Below are 23,319 nucleotides of genomic sequence, written 5' to 3' on the forward strand. Positions count from 1 at the left end.
GACCCCAAAGGGAATAAGCGGTAGAAAAATGGATGGATGGATGGATATTTCATATTTTGAAAACTACTCTTGTCTTATTGTGAAGAGCCGCCGCTTATTTTGAAAGAACTTGTCTGTTAAACGACAATGCTGATTGGTCACAGAAACGCGATGCTGTGATTGGCCAGTATTTGACAAAGTGGGCGCGGCTACACGGCAACGTTCCTTCCTGTGGCTAGTGTGCATTTATAAGCGCTTCAATGTCCGCCTATATAGGATTTCAGGGTAATGTCGTCTCTAACCCGCAGCTGTGACCAGGCCGCTGACATGGCGACACACTGACAGCCGAATCACGGAGGAGCCCGAGGACAACGCCGCGATGGCGGGCACCTTTGGCCGCAAAGGCTGCCAGCAAATTCGCGGTCCGCAGCTGAGACATATTCTGGAGGCCAAGGAGTTCTTCCTCTTCGACTGCGACGGGGTCATCTGGCACGGCGAGAAGGCCATCCCGGGCGCCACCACCGTGGTCCAGTCGCTCATGAGGCGGGGAAAACACGTCGTGTTCGTCACCAACAATTCCACCCGGCCGCGCGACAAATACGTCCACAAGTTCTACCGCCTGGGCTTCACCGACGTCACGCTGGAGCAGATCTTCAGCTCGTCCTACTGCTCGGCCCTCTACCTGCGGGACGTGGTCAAGCTCCGAGGCCGGGTCTTCGTCATCGGCTGCGACGGGCTTCGCGCCGAGCTCCAGGAGGCGGGAGTCCCCTGCGTGGAGGAGGCGGACGAGCCGGACGCCACCATTTACAACTGTACCCTGGCCCCGGACGTGAAAGCGGTGCTGGTGGGCCATGACGACCAACTGACTTTCCTCAAGCTGGCCAAGGCGTCGTGTTACCTAAAGGACCCGGAATGCTTGTTCCTGGCCACCGACAACGACCCTTGGCACCCGCTGTCGAGCGGGCGAATACTCCCAGGTATGGCGGTGCTCCGGTAATTGCCTGGGGCCTAATTTAGTCATTTGTAATTTTACAATATACCAGGCCTGGGCAATTATTTTGACTCAGGGGCCACATTTACAGAAAAAAATGTGTCTGAAGGCCGGTATATCTATTTTTAGGAACACAAATACAAAACCTCACAATGCTAAAAATGCTATGACAGACCGCCTTAAAAAACGTAATGGAATTTTAAATTGTTCTATGAACGATAAAACTCTGAATATTGACCAAATATGAACGTCACACCCCCTTTCGATCGACATATTTTACAATCAAGTGAAACGCAACAAAAATGCAACAAACAGTGAAATATGAACGCGAAGGGTACAAAATAAACCCACCGACAATTTGATATATCACTAAGCTTCAGAACTTTGTTGTGAAAATCTCCTTCCGTGTCTGTGGAAACGCATCCCGCCCACACTGCTTGGTGCCTCTTCTGAGCTGCTGTGGCGTAGATTCCCATAGTAACTAATTAGATTACCATAGTAACTGGTATATCATCCCAAAGCGCAGATTCCAACCATTGAAATACTTTGTGTAGTTGAAGACTTCCGGTCATTAGAAAACATCACTGCACATCATAATGGCAGCTCCACTTTCCATCTTAAAGATCTAAAAAGATTATTTGGGAATGTCCGGCGGGCCAGATTGAAAAGCTCAACGGGCCGCATGTGGCCCCCGGGCCTTATTTTGCCCAGGTCTGCAATATACATCCATAAATTTTCTACCCCGTGTCGCTCCATGTCAAATATCCACATTACTCATGAATTACGCTAATACTGGGGCAGTGTTGGCGCTAGGAATCTTGAAATGGGGTCCCAGGGACCCCATCAAGTCATAAAAATAAGGTCCCACAGTACATTTTTGGGGTCCCTTATCCGGCCGGAAAGAACCACACCGGAAATGTGTCCCGTGAAAAACCGTCCGACCGTAACTAATAACTCGAGATGTCCGATAATATCGGACTGCCGATATTATCAGCCGATAAATGCTTTAAAATGTAATATCCGAAATTATCGGTATCGGCTTCAAAAAGTACAATTTATGACTTTTTAAAATGCCGCTGTACGGAGTGGTACACGAATGTAGGGATAAGTACATAGCGGCAATAAAATGTATTTGCGTGCCGGCCCAATCACATAATATCTACGGTTTTTCACACACACAAGTGAATGCGACGCATACTTGGTCAACAGCCATACAGGTCACACTGAGGGTGGCCGTATAAACAACTGTAACACTGTTACAAATATGCGCCACACTGTGAACCCACACCAAACAAGAATGACAAACACATTTCGGGAGAACATCCGCACGGTAACACAGCATAAACACAACTGAACAAATACCCGGAACCCCTTGCAGCACTAACTCTTCCGGGATGCTACAATATACACACCCCGCTATCCCCTAGTATGTAATGCACTTTGTGACTTCAATAATAAATATGGCAGTGCCATGTTGGCATTTTTTTCCATAACTTGAGTTGATTTATTTTGGAAAACCTTGTAACATTGTTTAATGCATCCAGCGGGGAATCACAACAAAATTAGGCATAATAATGTGTTAATTCCACGACTGTAAATATCTGTATCGGTTGATATCGGAATCGGTAATTAAGAGTTGGACAATATCGGAATATCGGATATCAGCAAAAAATACATTATCGGACATCTCTACTAATAACTAAAGTTCCTTGGGTGAATAAAGTAAACTGAATAAAGTTTTAGCGCTTTCATGGCGAGTTTACTGACAGATATAAGTAAGAACTTTACACTACTTTATATTAGAAATGGCACTAAAACACTTACTACTTAAACATTTTGATAGATTTTTGAGCGCTGTGTGTAATGTTCTATATTTTCAATGGGACATTTAAAAAGTTGGTGTTGTTTACTTGAGACTTATCTCTTATGTTTGTCTGCCATCTACTGGTCACACTTATAATTACATCCTGTACCAAATAAAATAGGTGTTGCGTCCCGGAAGAGTTGGTACTGCAGGGAATTCTGGGTATTTGCTCTGTTGTGTTTATGTTGTGCTGCGGTGCAAATATTCTCCCGAAATGTGTTTGTCATTGTTGTTTGGTTTCACAATATGGCACATGTTTATGACCGTGTTGGCGATATTTATGCACCACAGCATTTGCCGCGACCGCCCTCGTCATTTGCCTTAATGCCCCAAAAATTTACCAACATTTGCGGCAAGAACATGCCGTGACCGCCCTTGACTTTTTACTTGTTAATGGACAAGGGATGTAACAATAAATGGTATAATGATCATTTGTGATAATTCCCGACTGTTAGTAATACTGTTTAATTTTTTAATGACGGAAAAACCGCCATTTATTAATGCATTTTCGGCAACACAAAGTCAGGCGCATGCGCACTAGCGTCGTTTAGCTTGACAATCATAGTGGACCAACAACACCTACTCAGTGGCCTAGTGGTTAGAGTGTCCGCCCTGAGATCGGTAGGTTGTGAGTTCAAATCCCGGCCGAGTCATACCAAAGACTATAAAAATGGGACCCATTACCTCCCTGCTTGGCACTCAGCATCAAGGGTTGGAATTGGGGGTTAAATCACCAAAATGATTCCCGGGCGCGGCCACCGCTGCTGCCCACTGCTCCCCGCACCTCCCAGGGGGTGATCAAGGGTGATGGGTCAAATGCAGAGAATAATCTCGCCACACCTAGTGTGTGTGTGACAATCATTGGTACTTTAACTTTAACTTTTTCCTGCAGAGATTTTCCCTCGGAGTTAACGGAGCCAAGCGCTTGGTTTAACGGAATTTTCTATCGCTTCCCGCTGTGCGTTTAAGAGCACACTGCTGTGTTTAGATGGAGACAGGTGTGGACAATATTGGAGACAGACGGACTTGTCCCCACACTAAAAGTATACAGCAAAGGAGAAAAATATTTGATGTTCTGTAGCAGGCGATGTGTCTATAAAGTCTTTACTTTGTTTACTGGGATGTTCACTCCTTTATTTAACTGCAAACTGTATCAGTGTTCAAATAACGTCAATACTAGCTGTAATGTTTTGTCATCTCATCGAATTGAACGCAGGCGGTGAAGATTGTTTATTCGATGTGAGAGGGATCACTCTGGGTTTTTTTTGTTGTTGACCAAACTGTTGTACTGAAAAACTAGGGAGGCGTCCGAGAAGAATAAAGCTTTTTTTATTAGACTTCATCTTCATTGGCCAAACTGCTTTGTGTTTTATTTTGATATCAAAAAGTAAAGGTTTTGTTTACATTAATTGTTTTTTTTCATGTCACTTCAAAAATGATTCAAGTGACATCATTTTGTTAATGTGCTATTGTGTATAGTTAATTCCTATACAACATATTTCTGCTCAAACTCATAATGGATCTGTCCCGATACATCATCTACATCAGTGGTTCTCAAATGGGGGTACGCGTACCCCTGGGGGTACTTGAAGGTATGCCAAGGGGTACTTGAGATTTTTTTTAAATATTCTAAAAATAGCAATAATTAAAAAATCCTTCATAAATATAAATAAAAACCTATCTTTTTTTCCCAAATAGTTCAAGAAAGACCACTACAAATGAGCAATATTTTGCACTGTTATACAATTTAATAAATTAGAAACTGATGACATAGTGCTGTATTTTACTTCTTTATCTCTTTTTTTCAACCAAAAATGCTTTGTTCTGATAAGGGGGTACTTGAATTAAAAAAAAAATCACAGGGAGTACATCACTGAAAAAAGGTTGAGAACCCCTGATCTACATGATGTACATAACTTATAAAAAAAAATAAAAACTCTCTCTATCGAAATGTAAAAATAGAGATAAAGGCATCATGTAATGACAAAAAGCTGAGCAGTTGATGTTATTAAAGATCAAGATAAACATGTTTTTATTATAATCAAATTACAGTTTGTTATTTACACTGTATGTAGCTTGATCATTTTCCTTGACTGATGTACTAACATCATGTGGTTTATGTTGTACAACATCTGAGTTATTGTGTAGAAATATGGGGAAATAACTACAAAAGTACACTTCATTCATTAACGGTGTTACAAAAAAGATAAGTTAGAATAATACATAATGTTGGATATAGAGAACATACAAACCCTTTATTCATTGAATTGTAAATACTGACATTCCAAGACATAGTGAATCTGCAAACAGCTAAAATTATACACAAAGCAAACTATAATCTGCTACCCAAGAATATGCAACAATTCTTCTCAACAAGAGGAGAAATATAATCTTAGAGAAAAATTTCATTTAAAACATTTGTACGCACGTACAAGACTTAAGACTTTCAGTATATCATTAAATTATAGAGTGGATTAAGCAAAGAAATCAAACAACGTACTAATATGATCCACTTCAAGAAACTCTTCAAACTTAAAGTGTTTACAAAGTACAAAGAAGAAAAACCATGATAAACATTCTGAATTTATTTCATCCATCCATTCATTTTCAAGATAATCTTACTCATCTCACCATATGAAATATAACTTACTTCACCAATTATGTATTTATTTTTATTTTTATTACTTATGGAGTATATTGTGAATAAATTGAGAACAGGAAGTGAACAAAGGTTTTAGCAATTGCTATGTACAGGAAAAAGGGGTAGGATTAAATAAGCTCTGCTTCTTCCTACTCCTTTTCGAACATGTTGAATAGAGAAACTGGAAATTGTGATGCATCATGTTGTATGCATGCATGTTCCAAATAAACTCAAACTCATATGGAGCATAATCTACAAAGATACAAAGAATTGCTATTGTGACATCCAGTGGACACATTCAGAACAGCAGTTTCTTTCATTCAAAATTTTCAGGTTAATTTTTATACTTAGCAAACTCATCCCGCGGGCCGGATAAAACCTGTTCGCGGGCCTGATCCGGCCCTCGGGTCGTACGTTTGACACCCCTGCCCTAATATTACACTTGGAGACTGGGATAGGCTCCAGCACCGCCACACAACCCCGAAAGGGACAAGCAGTAGAAAAATGGATGAATGGAACTATCACTAGTTTACTGCAGGAGCATCACGACAGTTCATTAGTTAAACCTGCGCCAGCTAATTAAACTGGTGCAGTGCAGTTCTACACCAACACATAAAACATGTTGACACTAGAACTTAAAGCTTTACCACAGTATACGTTTTTAATATTGATCGATAATTATTGATATTCTTAATGGCCTATGGAAATCATATCCAGGAGAAAAGTATATATTATTATTCCAAATGTAACATCCTCTGATTAGAATCCCCCAGCTATCAAGGCAGAAAGGAAAGGAAATGTCAACATAACTATGGAAAACAGTCAAAATAACAATAAATACTTAACAATAACCTCTTTGAATTTGGGTGCAAAAATAAGGATTATGTAAGAAAGTGTACAGTATAGTGCAAAGTGTAACAATGAACTAAAAGAAACCTGAGATATTTTTTTTTGCAGATTTACTGGCAGGGCATTATGTGGTCTGTGTAACATATATTTTGTTCTCTTATTCAACCTCTAAAGGCCTTAGTGGCCACATGCGTGGACAGCACCTTTTTAGCTCTTATTTCCAAAATTGTGTACACTACTGCAGTGTTTTTCAACCTTTCCTGAGCCGAGGCACATTTTTTTCATTGAAAAAATCCCGAGGCACACCACCACCAGCCGATATTGACAATAAAAAGTTGTTCTCGCAATTGTTGGATATGAATTCCAACCATAACCAAGCATGCATCAATATAGCTCTTGTCTCAAAGTAGGTGTACTCTCACGACCTGTCACATCACACTGTGAATTATTTGGAGTTTTTTGGTGTTTTCCTGTGTGTAGTGTTTTAGTTCTTGTCTTGAAGTGAATTATATTTATATAGAGCTTTTTTTTTCTCTCTAGTGACTCAAAGCGGTATAGCTCGGTTGGTAGAGTGGCCGTGTCAGCAACTTGAGGGTTCCAGGTTCGATCCTAGTCACTGCCGTTGTGTCCTTGGGCAAGACACTTTACCCACCTGCTCCCAGTGCCACCCACACTGGTTTAAATGTAACTTAGTTATTGGATTTCACTATGTAAAACGCTTTGAGTCACTAGAGAAAAAGCGCTATATAAATATACAGAAATTCATGTTTTACGCTCCTATTTTGGTGTTGATTGTCATGTCATTTGTGGACGCCGTCTGCTTCACACGCTGTAAGTCTTTGCTGTCATCCAGCATTCTGTTTTTGTTTACTTTGCAGCCAGTTCAGTTTTAGTTTTGCCTTTTCATAGCGGCACTCGCCTTTTGTTTATTTTTGGTTTAAGCATTAGACACCTTTTTACCTGCAAACCATTGTCGTCGTTCCCGACATCTACAAAGCAATTAGCTACCTGCTGCCACCTACTGGTATGGAAGAGTATTACACGGTTACTCTGCCGAGCTCTAGACAGTACAGACACTCAACAACGGCACATTTAGGGATTATAATTACTGGTTTGCAAAAAATATTTTTAACCCAATTAGGTGAAATTACATAATCTCCATCGGCACACCAAACAATATCTGTGTGCCACGGCACAGTGCTTGAAAAACACTGCACTACTGAATTGGGGTCTTATGGCCCTTATGTGGACACTTATACTGCCATCTGGTGGTGTCAGAAGAGTATAACATACAATGGAATTTGGAAAAAAAAAAGTGTAAAAATAAGAATTAGCATGTCACTAAACATGAAGTACACGTTTGTTACTTATGGACTAAGTACATCATATAAAATGATGATTCTTAGTTTTTTATTCTATTTAGGGTCCAATAAGCCCAAATAGCAAAGAGAAATAAAAAAAGCATGTAAACAAACAGTTTGAGCCTTAAGAGGTTAAGTAGGAAATACATTTACGTTAGGCAGTAATTAGTAGGAGACCAAATTATTATTTACAGTAGCACATTTGTTATATTTTGTTATTTATTTTCCTTAGTTCCTACCTGTTGTTGCCATACATCTGACTAGGGAACGGATGAGGGTTGAAAAGATGAGAAAGGCGAATGACTACGGTCCGTTTGGAAAAAATCCAAAAAACTGCCATAGAGGTGACTTCCTGTTTTATCGACATTTTCTTCTATTTTGCAGTACTCCTTTTTACTTTCTCATCTCACTCCATGAAGAGAATCAACAGCAGGACAGCAAGATGGCGCTACCAAACTTGATAATTGATACTGTTACGCGATAGGCTGTTTAGCGTGTCCCTCCCATTAGTGAATTTTTTAGTGAATTATATTTATATAGCGCTTTTCTCTAGTGACTCAAAGCGCTTTACATAGTGAAACCCACTATCTAAGTTACATTTAAACTAGAGATGTCCGATAATGGCTTTTTTGCCGATATCCGATATTGTCCGACTCTTAATTACCGATTCCGATATCAACCGATACCAATATATACAGTCGTGGAATTAACACATTATGATGCCTAATTTTGTTGTGATGCCCCGCTGGATGCATTAAACAATGTAACAAGGTTTTCCAAAATAAATCAACTCAAGTTATGGGGAAAAAATGCCAACATGGCACTGCCATATTTATTATTGAAGTCACAAAGTGCATTATTTTTTTTAACATGCCTCAAAACAGCAGCTTGGAATTTGGGACATGCTCTCCCTGAGAGAGCATGAGGAGGTTGGGTAGGGGGTAGCGTGGGGTGTATATTGTAGCGTCACGGAAAAGTTAGTGCTGCAAGGGGTTCTGGGTATTTGTTCTGTTGTGTTTATGTTGTGTTACGGTGCGGATGTTCTCTCGAAATGTGTTTGTCATTCTTGTTTGGTGTGGGTTCACAGTGTGGCGCATATTTGTAACAGTGTTAAAGTTGTTTATACGGCCACCCTCGGTGTGACCTGTATGGCTTGCATTCACTTGTGTGTGATTGGGCCGGCACGCAAAGGCAGTGCCTTCAAGGTTTATTGGCGCTTTGTACTTCTCCCTACGTCCGTGTACCACTCACGTTTTAAAATGTCATAAATTTTACTTTTTGAAACCGATACTGATAATTTTCGATATTACATTTTAAAACATTTATCGGTTTGATAATATCGGCAGCCCGATATTATCGAACATCTCTAGTTTAAACCAGTGTGGGCGGCACTGGGAGCAGGTGGGTAAAGTGTCTTGCCCAAGGACACGATGGCAGAAGCGAGTTGCTGGCACGGCCACTCTACCAACCGAGTGATGCCGCCCCTATGTGAGCCCATTGCTCACTGACCTTTGTTAATGCAACCAACCAAATCATTATTTCCGCTTTATTTCGACCAAAAAAAAAAAAAAAACATATATCAAACATTTTATTGAATGCATTTATTATTGATATCGGTTATGTGTTGTTGCGTTTGGACCAGATGTTCCTCCAAGGGAATTTAAGTTACTGGTCAATCCCAAGTTCTTTTGATGACACATAAACTGAGTTTAAATGATCACCAGAACAGAATAGGTATTTTGTAATTTATTTCCAAAGCTTTGGAGAGACCAGCCTAGAACAACACATTCAATTGCGTAGCCAAGTTGATCTGAAAACCTTACGGAAGTGCTGTGTTCTTCCATATGCCAATAGCCCACACCCTCCAGAAATACACAAGTCAATTGTTCTACTCTGAGAAGAGACAGGATAAGGTGAGAAAAAGGAGTACTTCCACTTCCCACATTCCAAGCCCAAGGAAATTCAGAGTGTACCATCGGTCATGAGATGGAGAAAAAATAGAAAGATCACAAAGAGAAAACACTAGTTATTTCAAACATGACTTTAGAAAGAAATAACTCTTAAATATGGATATATGTAGATATCTATCTCCGTCAGTGTCTATCACAATATATATTTATAGTTTCATCGTCCCAACCCTAGGGTAGAGCGGCCGTACAGAAACTTAAGGGTTCCCATTTCGATTCCAGCTTATGCCATTCAAGTCCCTGCCATTGTGTCCTTGAGCAAGACACTTCACCAACCTTGCTCCCGGTGCCGCCCACACTGGTATGAATGTAGCTTACCACCGCCATACTTCAGTGTACGAGTTTCTCACTATCAAGCGCTTTGAGATAATTGTGGAAAAGTGATGTCCAAAAAAAGACTAGAGAGGGCCTTTTTTTTTTACTAAATACTAGCGATCATGTAACGATATTAAAATCTTACGGTACGATATTGTCACAGTAATGTTGGGGAAAAAAAGACTTAGTGTGGAAAATTAAGGGCTACTTGTATGAATAATGAATACACTTACCGTATTTTTCGGACTATAAGTCGCAGTTTTTTTTCATAGTTTGGCCGGGGGTGCGACTTATACTCAGGAGCGACTTATGTGTGAAATTATTAACACATTACCGTAAAATATCAAATAATATTATTTAGCTCCGCCCGATTGTAGCTGAGATAGGCTCCAGCGACCCCAAAGGGAATAAGCGGTAGAAAATGGATGGATGGATGAATTATTTAGCTCATTCACGTAAGAGACTAGACGTATAAGATTTCATGGGATTTAGCGATTAGGAGTGACAGATTGTTTGGTAAACGTATAGCATGTTCTATATGTTATAGTTATTTGAATGACTCTTACCATATGTCACGTTAACATACCAGGCACGTTCTCAGTTGGTTATTTATGCCTCATATAACGTACACTTATTCAGCCTGTTGTTCACTATTCTTTATTTATTTTAAATTGCCTTTCAAATGTCTATTCTTGGTGTTGGGTTTTATCAAATAAATTTCCCCCAAAAATGCGACTTATACTCCAGTGCGACTTATGTTTTTTTTCCTTCTTTATTATGCATTTTCAGCCGGTGCAACTTATACTCCGAAAAATACGGTACTGTAAATAAACACAGACCTAATGCTCAAATTAGGGCTGGGCGATATGGTCTTTTATTAATATCTCAATATTTTTAGGCCATGTCACGATACACGATATATATCTCGATATTTTGCTTTAGCCTTGAATGAACACTTGATGCATATAATCACAGCAGTATGATGATTCTATGTGTCTACATTAAAACATTCTTCTTCATACTGTATTAATATATGCTACTTTTAAACTTTCATGCAGAGAGGGAAATCACAACTAAGTCAATTGACCAAAAGTGTATTTATTAAAGCAGTTTAAGCAGTGGCACAAACATTCATGTAAATTCCAAAACAGAAAGTGCAAGATTGTCAGAGACATTTTAAAACAAGCTATTAGTGCACTTTTGTGCATGATGTCACTAAGATGACATATCAAAACACTAAATTAAAGTGCACTTTTTGTACAGAACGCAACTACAATAGTTTAAAACATATAAAGTGAATGATGTCACACAAGATATTTCAATAACTGTCAAATAAAAATTAGCTGCATAATAGGAAATCAAACAGATTTATAAAATGCCACGGTCTAATGATTAGCCTGATTGTCAGGTGGTTGCACCATAATAAGGTAACAATAAATCACTCACACAACCCTGAAATTGATTGACCGTTATGCAAGACTTAAGCTTTCCTTGTGAAAACTTTCCCTTCCTTTTATATTAGCTGGGTGACTCCCCCAGTGGTATCACTGATCCAAATAATGGTATTTATTGTACAGTAAATATGCTAAAACCAATTTAATGTACGTCAGTTTATGCCGAGCTATTTGGAAACAAATATGTATCTTGTAGCTTTTGTGTTATTGATAGGAGAAAAAAAAAATTTTACACATCCCGCATTCAATAAAAATAGAGTGTAACTGAAACAATCAATTTAATATTTGTGTATAATCATTGACAATTCATACCAGAACATGTTAATGATACGAAGGCTAAAGTATCTCAAACTATTTCTATTTTATAAAAGTGAATGAATTTCTACATCAAAAAGTATGGTATGTTTAGTGTAATTCACTGATTGTTCCATATTTAACATATTGTATTGAAGTTTGGGGTAGTGGCTGTAAAACATATTAAATCCAATTTTCCGTCTGCAGAAAAGAGCTGTAAGATCATGTACAAAGCACATGCAACAGTTCTACCAAACATTCAAAACAGATTTGTTAAAAGAGAAAGTAATTATAATCTGAAAGGAACTGCGATCTTTACTAAATGGAGATTTACAACAGGGATAAAGGAAATTAGTATTTTAATAATAATAATAATTATATAGACCTGCTCAGTGGCCTTGTGGTTAGTGTCCGCCATGAGACTGGTAGGTCGTGAGTTCAAACCCCGGCCGAGTCATACCAAAGACTATAAAAATGGGACAAATTACCTCCCTGCTTGGCACTCAGCATCAAGGGTTGGCATTGGGGGTTAAATCACCAAAATGATTCCAGAGCGTGGCCACTGCTGCTGCTCACTGCTCCCCTCACCTCCCAGGGGATGGAACAAGGGGATGGGTCAAATCCAGAGGATAATTTCACCACACCTAGTGTGTGCGTGACTATCATTTGGACTTTAACTTTAATCAAAGGGTTTTTTTTATTGAACAAATAAACAAATCTATAGTCTCTTATTGTAATAAAATAAAAAAATTGTGAAGAAAATATGGCTTGGAGTAAGTTGTTTCATGTTTATATTTATTTTTATTTTTTTATTCTTTCTGCTCCATTTCGTTCATTATTTATTTTAAATGTTATGTTTTTTGTTTGACCTCAAATGAAAGAAGTAAAACGATTAGACATGAAAAGTGATAATTAAATGTAACGGAACAAAGTTATTATACTCCATATTTCTTGATTCATTTATGATAGTATAATGCTGCACATTCAGTATTTTAATTTAATGAAAATACTTGAGTAAAATTAGTGACTTTTCTTTTTCTATCAAGTGCTCTTCAACGGTTTTGATATTCCACTGGGTCTCTTATACTTGTGTCCCCTTATCATTGGAACACGATTGTTTCAGCATACATCTTGTGCTATATATTTGTCACTGCCAAGTGGGATTCAACTATGCATTACTAGTTATCCTTATAAAGGCAGTTAGTACAGCGCTTTAATGTTGTTCTACAACATTTAATGAAACCTACCAATTAAATGTTGGCTCCTCGCAAAAATGAGGCATGTTCATTTTTGCAGTTCAACAACACACTCCCAAGATCCAACATTTGGTGGACATTTTCAGCTTCAATCAATAATGGTGTTTCTCCTGCCACCCCTCATCCTCATCCGCCAGGTTCCGGCTCCCTCATTGCAGCCCTGGAGGTGGCCTCTGGCCGCAAGGCCACCGTGATCGGCAAGCCCAGTCGCTTCATGTTCGAGTGCATCTCCAGCCAGTTCCGGGGGATGGACCCGGCCCAGTGCCTAATGGTGGGCGACCGCCTGGAGACGGACATGCTGTTTGGTTCCAACTGCGGCCTGGACACCATGCTGACCCTCACCGGGGTGTCTCAGATGGAGGATGCCCACCAGTACAGAAATAGTGAGGTGTCATCCAATCACAGCCTGGTACCAGACTACGTGGTGGACACCATTGCTGACTTCTTGCCTGCTTTTGAAGAACTGGAGGAAAGCAATTGATCGCTTCTATTAGATTGCAAGTGCAGTACAAAGTCACAAACTAACTTACCAATAATTCCAAGCATACTCAGAATTTTACGTGTTGTGCTCATTTGTGATTTAATGTTAATTAGTTTTTTTAACTGCACTTTCTTGTTCATGAGCTTTGTGTGTTTGGTCCTGGCTCTGGATGAGGTGTTTTGTAAAAGCATGACCTAAGCTACAAGGCAGATATGAACAGACCAATCCTTATCGCACATTATATACTGTGACTGTATATATTACAATAATACCCATTCGACAATCTGTCTCACATCTGCGCTACATGTGCCAATAATGAAAATGTTATTTTCTCATAGTGGTCCACAGTGTTTTAACTCTGACATCTTACTTCAACGGACCACACAGCAATTATTTGCATCAGTCTATTAAAGCAGAGGAAATACTGTATTCATATTTATGATGTGCAACTTGCAGTTTTGTTAGAAAGCCTGTCACATTTGATGATGAATGATCTTAATCACGCTGTAGTGAACATCAGTGTTAGCATAGCGAGCATGTTGGTAACAATAAATAACTGCAGTCTGTGCTAATAACGCTGTTTGTTTTGTGTACATATCACACATGAGAACACCACAATGTTAGAGTATATTGCTTTAATGACGACTTGCATCTAGCATTGAACAAACATGTTGCCTGAGTGCTGAGGGATGTTCATCATCCCAGGCAACATTAGGAGAAAGGCCTATGTTTTGTAAGTATTGCAGGTAAGACTCATTTTGCAACAGAAAAGAAGCTAAAGCAGGAGTTTGGGGAAGACAGCTTGTCAAGATGTCAACTTTATGAGAACATCCACAGAATTAAATAGAAATGTCCTGTAAAACATTGAAGATCAATATCTGAAAAATTAACATACCGGTATATATATATATATATATAAAAGGATTTGTGTAATATGTTATTCTACTTTGTGCATCTTGAAGGATGTCAATCTCCATAAATGTGTGCTTTGGTTGCAGTCAATTAAATGTGTCATCACTCTGGTCCACCACGCTGAAACAAGAAAACCTTTTTTTTTAAAAAAGCAACTGATATATAAAATGTACTACAAAACCCAAAACCAGTGAAGTTGGCAGTTGTGTAAATCGTAAATAAAAACAGAATACAATGATTTGCAAATCCTTTTCAACTTATATTCAATTGAATAGACTGCAAAGACAAGATATTTGATGTTCGAACTGAGAAGCTTAATTTTTTTTTGTTGCAAATAATCATTAACTTAGAATTTAATGGCAGCAACACATTGCAAAGAAATTGGCACAGGGGCATTTTTACCACTGTGTTACATGGCCTGCGATGAGATGGTGACTTGTCCAGGGTGTACCCCGCCTTCCGCCCAAATGCAGCTGGGATAGGCTCCAACACCCTCGCGACCCCGAATGGGACAACCGGTAGAAAATGGATGGATGGTGTTACGTGGCCTTTCCTTTTAACAACACTCAGTAAATGTTTGGTAACTGAGGAGACCAATTTTTGAAGCTGTTCAGGTGGCAATTTTCTCATGCATTTATTCACAAAATGGTGACCCTCACCCCGTCCTTGCTTGTGAATGACTGAGTATTTCATGGAAGCTGCTTTTATACCCAATCGTGGCACCCAACTGTTCCCAATTAGCGTTTGATGAGCATCCCTCAACTTTCTCAGTCTTTTTTGCCACTTGTGCCATCTTTTTTTAAACATGTTGCAGGCATCAAATTTGAAATGAGCTAACATTTGCAAAAAATAGTTTTCCAGTTCGAAGGTTAAGTATCTTGTCTTTGTGGTCTATTCAATTGAATATAAGTTGAAAAGGATTTGCAAATCATTGCATTCTGTTTTTATTACTTTATTTAACTTACCGTATTTTTCGGACTATAAGTCGCAGTTTTTTTCATAGTTTGGCCGGGGGTGCGACTTATACTCAGGAGCGACTTATGTGTGAAATTATTAACACATTACCGTAAAATATCAAATAATATTATTTAGCTCATTCACGTAAGAGACTAGACCAGGGGTCGGCAACCCAAAATGTTGAAAGAGCCATATTGGACCAAAAATACAAAAACAAAATTGTCTGGAGCTACAAAAAATCAAAAGCCATATTACATTCAGATAGTGTGTCATGAGATATACATTGAATTAAGATGACTTAAAGGAAACTAAATGACCTCAAATATAGCTACAAATGAGGCATAATGATGCAATATGTACATATAGCTAGCATGTTAGCATCGATTAGCTTGCAGTCATGCAGTGACCAAATATGCCCGATTAGCACTCCACACAAGTCAATAACATCAACAAAACTCACCTTTTGTGCATTCATGCACAACCTTAAAAGTTTGGTGGACAAAATGAGACAGAAAAAGAAGTGGCATAAAACACATCCTAGAAAGTCGGAGAAAGTTATACATGTAAACAAACTAAGGTAAGTTCAAGGACCGCCAAAATTAGTAGGACAAAACGGCGTTCGCCAAATACTCATATCAGTGAAGCTGACAGTGTGCTTTATAACAATTAGGGAGGTTTGTGTCATGTTTGTCCTCCTACAGAAACCATATTAAAACAAAAAATATATTTTTTTCCCCTCATCTTTTTCCATTTTTCATACATTTTTTAAAAAGCTCCAGAGAGCCACTAGGGCGGCGCTAAAGAGCCGCATGCGGGTGTAGAGCCGCGGGTTGCCGACCCCTGGACTAGACGTATAAGATTTCATGGGATTTAGCGATTAGGAGTGACAGATTGTTTGGTAAACGTATAGCATGTTCTATATGTTATAGTTATTTGAATGATTCTTCCCATAATATGTTACGTTAACATACCAGGCACGTTCTTAGTTGGTTATTTATGCCTCATATAACGTACACTTATTCAGCCTGTTATTCACTAGGGATGTCCCGATCCGATATCTGGATCGGATCGGCCGCCGATATTTGCCAAAAAATGCGTATCGGCAAGGCATGGGAAAATGCCAATCCAGATCCAGTTTTAAAAAAAAAAACACCGGTCCGTGTTTTCCAACGCACCGATTTAAATAATACATTCCACTTTTCTGCTGCTCCCTAATTTCCGTCCCGCATTTTCCAGCACACCTTCAACACATCCACAGGTCTGTGGAATCTCACGCAGTTGCTTTTAGCTGCTGGCATTACACGACAGGCTCTTCTCACTCTTTCCTGTGTCTCCCTCTCACAGACAGCGAGCGCACCTCCTTACACACGTCACATACTGTCACGTCATACGTCACATACGTATACGTCCTGCCCGAGCAGAGAGGTAGCAGCATGGCTAACGTTAGCTGTGATGCTAGCGCAGCCGCTAAGGTGCGCGCCTGCTCAAACGTCCTCTGCGCACGGCAAATCTATGTCTCGCACAAAATCAAATAAAAAAATAAGCGCAGAACAATTTTCGACACACGGACACGACAGAGAAAACAGTTTTCGTCATCATTGTTCAAATATTGTAATGTCTGTCGAGACGCTTATCTCCGTTCGGTGCCCCACACCATCAAAATGCTCAGGCAAAAATTTCCAGATCAACACCGTCTGAAAAAATTTGTGATCTATTTAGTTGTGATTTCCTTCTCTGCATGAAAGTTTAAAAGTAGCATATATTAATGCAGTATGAAGAAGAATGTTTTAATGTAGACATGCAAGCCTTGAAAGAAAATTTTGAAAATCAAGACTACATTTCCTGCAAATGGGTGCATTTCTACCCTATATTTTAACTTTAGATTTATTCTCATATCAAACTCTTTTGGCTGTCTTTTTGACACGTACATCCGGCGCCCCCCTCCACACCCCGGATTATAAATAATGTAAATAATTCAATGTGATTATCTTGTGTGATGACTGTATTATGATGATAGTATATATCTGTATCATGAATCAATTTAAGTGGACCCCGACTTAAACAAGTTGAAAAACTTATTGGAGTGGTCAATTGTACGGAATATGTACTTCACTGTGCAACCTACTAATAAAAGTCTCAATCAATCAAAACACATAGAATCATCATACTGCTGTGATTATATGCATCAAGTGTTCATTCAAGGCTAAGGCAAAATATCGAAATATATATCGTGTATCGCAATATGGCCTTAAAATATCGCAATATTAAAAAAAGGCCATATCGCCCAGCCCTAGTTTCAATGATGCCATTTCTGTTTGTCATGTATAATTTTGTCTATTTTGTGTTTATCCTTGAATAAACAGGTCAGTTTCTTGTTACCAACCATTGTGTATTATTCAAACTCCCTTAATTCAGCTGTATAGTTGTTATCAAGAGTACTAAAACCCTTTTCAACATGATTCTGACAACTAAGTAGGCTAAATAACTTTAAACTTTAATACATGCTCGGATAGGCCAGTATCGGTCAGTATCGGTATTGGATCGGAAGTGCAAAAATATCGGTATCGGATCGGAAGTGCAAAAACCTGGATTGGGACATCCCTATTAATCACTATTCTTTATTTATTTTAAATTGCCTTTCAAATGTCTATTCTTGGTGTTGGGTTTTATCAAATACATTTCCCCCAAAAATGCGACTTATACTCCAGTGCGACTTATATATGTTTTTTTCCTTCTTTATTATGCATTTTCGGCCGGAGCGACTTATACTCCAAAAAATAAGGTAACTGGTTTTGGGTTTTGTACTTGTGTATGCATTGTGTACCTGAATGTAGTCCATCTCTTCTATCGCCACGGGTCTACGGCGGTATCTTGCAGGGAATAGTTGTATGGAGGCCAAGGTGTCAGGGGTGCCAGGGATGGGGGTCAAAGGTACGTGACTTCTGGTTATTTGAGGCGGCGCTGGCGGCAAACTGGGAGTGTTGTGTGGTTGGAAGTTGACCGCTGGTGTTATTAATACTTCTAGAGTAGACAGAAAACGAACGAGGACAGTTAATTAAAGCTGAACTTCAATTACCGCATATACTTTACAAAAAGGTATCCCTGCACATTATCACAAGTATTACAAGACTTGTAAGTAAAAAATGACGACAGCTCTCTCAACAATGAGATTAACCTCAAACAATAAAGAAAATGACAAATCCAACCAACGTTCCCTCTAAGGTGTGCGCCTGCGCAATTGCGCACTGCTCACGCGTCCTCTGCGCACAGCAAATTTATGCCGCGCAGAAAATCAAAAATCCCATCTGAACTTTAAACAAAATAAACACATTACAATTTATTCTGTATTATTTTGCAATGCAACTCTGTGAGTGACAAGTGACAACAAGAGTGGCCCCAATGAATAAAACAATCTTTGTCAACACAGTTCAATTATCGTCTGTCCAGACACTTTACGGACAGGAATTCCATCAATCACTTTATTGAGCAAAACTGTTTGTAACCACACCAAAAACATGAGTAAAAAAAACTTGTATCTATAAAAACTGGTAATTTTCTGCCATACAAACCAGGCTTTTAAACCAACTTTGTCATCCGTTGTTTTAACAGAAGCCGCTCGCTCTGTCTCACCTGCACCAACACACGCACTCATGGCACTTAGCCAGTGTTGCGTTTATGGCCACACAAAAAGTCGGACAACCCCAACGCCACACATTGTGTAAATGCCAGGTTGTAACACTCTGACTCCTCAATCAGATGTGTGCTTATTTTACTGCCATTTATTAAGAATGTTAATCCAAGGATATTATTCATGAAATATTGTCACTAGATTTCATAAATGCTAATAAAAAGATGTATTTTACAGACAGAAAGTTACAGGAACTAAATGTAATGTCTGAAAGGGGTAACATTTCTTTTAAAGGCGAACCAGCAGCCAGACATACAATACTAGCACATAGGTCATGAAAAACATGTTGTTTGTTATTGTCATTGTAAGAGGGAAAAATCACTTATATCAGAAAATTATTTTAATAAAACATTTAAATTGTTATGTCAGGTTTGGGGCAGGTGTGGCCAGTGTGCACGTCTGATGTTGCTCACATGTGCTCCACTGAATGCTCAGGGAGTTTGTGAGTTTGCTCACAAACATTAAAAATGAGAGGGAACATTGCATCCAACTCACCGTTTGGTTTGGGAACACCTTGTCTCTTAGGAAACTTGATCATAGGTGCATGAGGCCGCACTGCCTGAGAAAACAAGAACGCAGTTACCGGTATGTTGTCATCCTTACAATTATCCATTTTGTATTAGTCAATCACAATACACGTATAGACAACCTGCTATGTACGATGACCCCTGAAGATGGAAATTAGCCTTTGGCTACAATCTGGCACATTAACATTTTATATGTCCATTAATGTGCATGGTCCCATGTACTATAACAAAAGGAGTTGTAATATACATCTATTAACCTACTCAGTGGCCTAGTGGTTAGAGTGTCCACCCTGAGATCGGTAGTCATACCAAAGACTATAAAAATGGGACCCATTACCTCCCTGCTTGGCACTCAGCATCAAGGGTTGGAATTGGGGGTTAAATCACCAAAAATGCATGACCACGGCTGCTGCTCACTGCTCCCCTCACCTCCCAGTGGGTGAACAAGGGGATGGGTCAAATGCAGAGGACACATTTCACCACACCTAGTGTGTGTGTGTGTTTGTGTGTGTGTGTGTGAGGTTAACCCCTTTACTACTGTTACCCCAGGTGGCCCTTGGCAAAGGCCTACTACCTGACTGCACCCGAGCCAGGGATACGGTGAAGACCTCAACAGCGGAGCAGGCGGAAGACGGTAGATTTAAGAACTACCACAACGGCTGCGATGGTGGAAGAAGGCTGCAGCAGAAAAGGGTCCCCAGCCGTCTTGGACTCCATGCTACTGGACCCTGACCCGATTCTGTCAAGGATCTGTGCACCAGTCTCCACACGTTAAACCAAGTCACGCACAGGCATCCTCCATAAAGGGATACACCCTTACCAGGAGGATCGTCATACTCGTTCGAGTGACCGCCGATGATGGTGACTATCATTGGTACATTACATTAACAAGCTTATTGTTTCTGTGCGGCCCGGTAGCAAATGAGTCACAGACCGGTACCGGTCCCCGGACCAGTGGTTGGGGACCACTGATCTACAACACACAATTCACCTCAAATAACCAACATAGTGATAAATAACCTAGAGCTGCAACAACTAATCGATTAAATTGATTAAAATCAATTATAAAAATAGTTGGCGATTAATTTAGTCATTGATTCGTTGGATCTATGCTATGCGCATGCGCAGAGGCTATTTTTTTTTTTTAAATAAACCTTTATTTATAAACTGCAACATTTTCAAACAGCTCAGAAACAATAATCAAAATAAGTATGGTGCCAGTATGCTGGTTTTTTTTCAATAAAATACTGAAGAGGATAGAAATGTAGTTTGTCTCTTTTATCTGATTATTAATCGATTAATCGAAGTAATAATGGACAGAATAATAGATTATCAAATTAGTTGTTAGTTGCAGCCCTAAAATAACCATACATTGCGATGTGTAGCAGTTATTTACATTTTAACAATTCATTTGAAATTACTGCGATGAGGTGGCGACTTGTCTAGGGTGTACCCCGCCTTCCGCCCGAATGCAGCTGAGATAGGCTCCAGCCACCCCCGGCGACCCCGAAAGGGACAAGCGGCAGAAAATGGACGGCATTTAAAATTATTATAATAGAAGCCATTTGTATAAAACATTCATGATAATCAACGCCCCGTACTCCGCACTTGTTTTAGTACATTATTTGATGAATTACGTGAATAGTTTTAGTATTTGACATCGGGGGTCAGCAACCCGCGGCTCTCGAGCTGCATACGGCTCCCTAGCGCCGCCCTAGTGGCTCCCTGGAGCTTTTTCAAAGATGTGTGAAAATGGAAAAAGATGAAAAAAATTTTTTTTTTGGTTTCATTATGGTTTCTGTCGGAGGACAAACAGGACCCAAACCTTCTTAATGGTTATAAATCCCACCGTTTATATTAAACATACTTCACTGAAGAGAGTATTTGGCAAGCACTGTTTTGTCCTACTAATTTCAGCAGTCCTTGAACTCACCGCAGTAGGTTTACATGTACAACTTTCTCCAACGCTGCCACAGAAAGATGTGTTTTTTGCCACTACTTCTTTGCCTCATTTTATGCTGTGCGTGAAGCCACAAAGGTGAGCTTTGTTGATATTGATTTGATGGAGTGCTAATCAAGCATATTTGGTCAGTGCATGACTGCAAGCTAATTGATGCTAACATGCTATTTATGCTAGCTGTATGTACATATTGCATCATGATGACTCATTTGTAGGTATATATTTGAGCTCATTTAATTTCCTTTACTTATGTTGTAGTGGAATTTCTGACCATTTGGCCTATTTTGTGTCTGTCGAAGTCCGAAAAGAGAACGAGGTCGAAAAGCATTAAGAATGTCTGCTCGTTTCTTTTTTTTTCTATTCTGTGCCATTGAAGGAGCATATGTGGGTGAGACTTGGATATATGGTCGGTCTGACCATTCTACAAAATGTTTTGATTGTTTGTTATGGCTAAAGGATTCAAGGAGGTTGCAGAACAAACAGGTCCAAAACAACGGGACCTTGACACATGAGAAAAACAGATAAATGGCAGAGTAGACCAAGTCTATGTATGATTCGCATGATTCTCGATTCATGCAACGTCTCCGGAGGACGTTGTCTGTCTGCATTGGCAATTCAATCCTGTACCATTTGAGTATGAGTAAATAAAACTTTTGTACTAAATTCACTTTTGTTGCTGTTTAAGATTCGGACCTTCCACCACAATGTCTACTGTGTATTTAATTTATATTTGCACGTCTCATGACACATTATCTATATTGGTTGCATTTCTGATAGATGTTTGTGTGCCGGGTTGTTCCAGACGACAGCAAACGTTACCCAGCTTGAAAAGATTGTTATAAATCCATTAGAAGAAGACAGCCTGCCGTTTCCTTTAACTTGGACACACACATCTCCACCTTTGGCCATTCTGAGCCAGTAATTTCCAGAAGTTATCTCATCCTGTGAGAAGCCTCCATTTTACTATTAATTTCCAATCTTGCAAAAATGTGTAGAATAAAAATTTAAATACACAATTTCTGTCAACAAAGTTTTGCGTCAGCCTTTGATAGTAGGATAGTATAGCTAATATAGACACTTACATCATGTGTTGCCTTCATTATAACACTTATAGAAGACTTTTAATTTTTTGTGGCTCTAAACAGATTTATTCTTTGTATTTTTGGTCCAATTTGGCTCTTTCAAAATTTTGGGTTGCCGACCCCTGCGAATAACGTCCTGACTGAGCACGTAGTCAATAGCACGAAGAAGGCACTAGAATATAATATAAAGTACAGTATACGAGGTGAATGATTAAAATGTCAGTATAATGTGTCAAACTAGACATTATTGGCGTGGAAACAAGGACGTCAACAAGGACATGACTGTTGGAGGCCGCACCGCGTCTAAATCCACCATTACGTAAACAGAAAAGCGACATTTCCCACGAATTACGACAGTAATACAACGACATACATAGGTGTTGGTTAAGTTTGTTGTCGAGAGAAGACGTTACCTGGATAACTCTAGCGGCGGGAGCTGCCATTTTGGAGCTGACTTTGCCTCCCATGATGACCTCAGCACTTTCACTTCCGGGTTTAAAGCGCAAGCTACAAAGACGCCACAAGATGGCGCCGCGGACACGCGACTGTGGTCAGGTTGACGTCCCCACAGAAGATGTATGACATTAGCCAGGGAAGGATAAAAACGTCACGTCACGTTTTAATAGAATGTAGGTGCTGTTTAAAATGAGCGAATATTTACCGAATGTCACCCTAAGCTTTTTACGCTACCTGATAGAGCCTTGTCGAGTCAAACGCTCGACGTCTTGTTATAGCTCAACT

General features: G+C 39.5%; 2 protein-coding genes across 2 annotated transcripts; one reads left to right on the forward strand and one right to left on the reverse strand.

Annotated features, from left to right (window-relative positions):
- The first annotated feature begins 186 nt into the window (after positions 1-186).
- pdxp (pyridoxal (pyridoxine, vitamin B6) phosphatase) lies at positions 187-14,029 on the forward strand. Its single transcript, XM_061928725.1, has 2 exons — positions 187-956; positions 13,109-14,029. Exons 1-2 carry the CDS (start codon positions 359-361, stop codon positions 13,450-13,452), a joined length of 942 nt encoding a protein of 313 aa, XP_061784709.1. The 5' UTR covers positions 187-358; the 3' UTR covers positions 13,453-14,029.
- A 43-nt stretch (positions 14,030-14,072) lies between these two features.
- Positions 14,073-23,115, reverse strand: kgd4 (alpha-ketoglutarate dehydrogenase subunit 4). Its single transcript, XM_061928728.1, has 4 exons — positions 22,992-23,115; positions 19,505-19,568; positions 18,146-18,342; positions 14,073-14,484 (listed from the first exon to the last, which is right to left on the reverse strand). The coding sequence occupies exons 1-4, from the start codon at positions 23,043-23,045 to the stop codon at positions 14,467-14,469; spliced, it is 333 nt and encodes a 110-aa protein (XP_061784712.1). The 5' UTR covers positions 23,046-23,115; the 3' UTR covers positions 14,073-14,466.
- Positions 23,116-23,319: the final 204 nt, after the last annotated feature.

This window comes from Nerophis lumbriciformis, linkage group LG33 (assembly GCF_033978685.3).
Source record: "Nerophis lumbriciformis linkage group LG33, RoL_Nlum_v2.1, whole genome shotgun sequence".
Lineage (NCBI taxonomy): Eukaryota > Metazoa > Chordata > Actinopteri > Syngnathiformes > Syngnathidae > Nerophis > Nerophis lumbriciformis.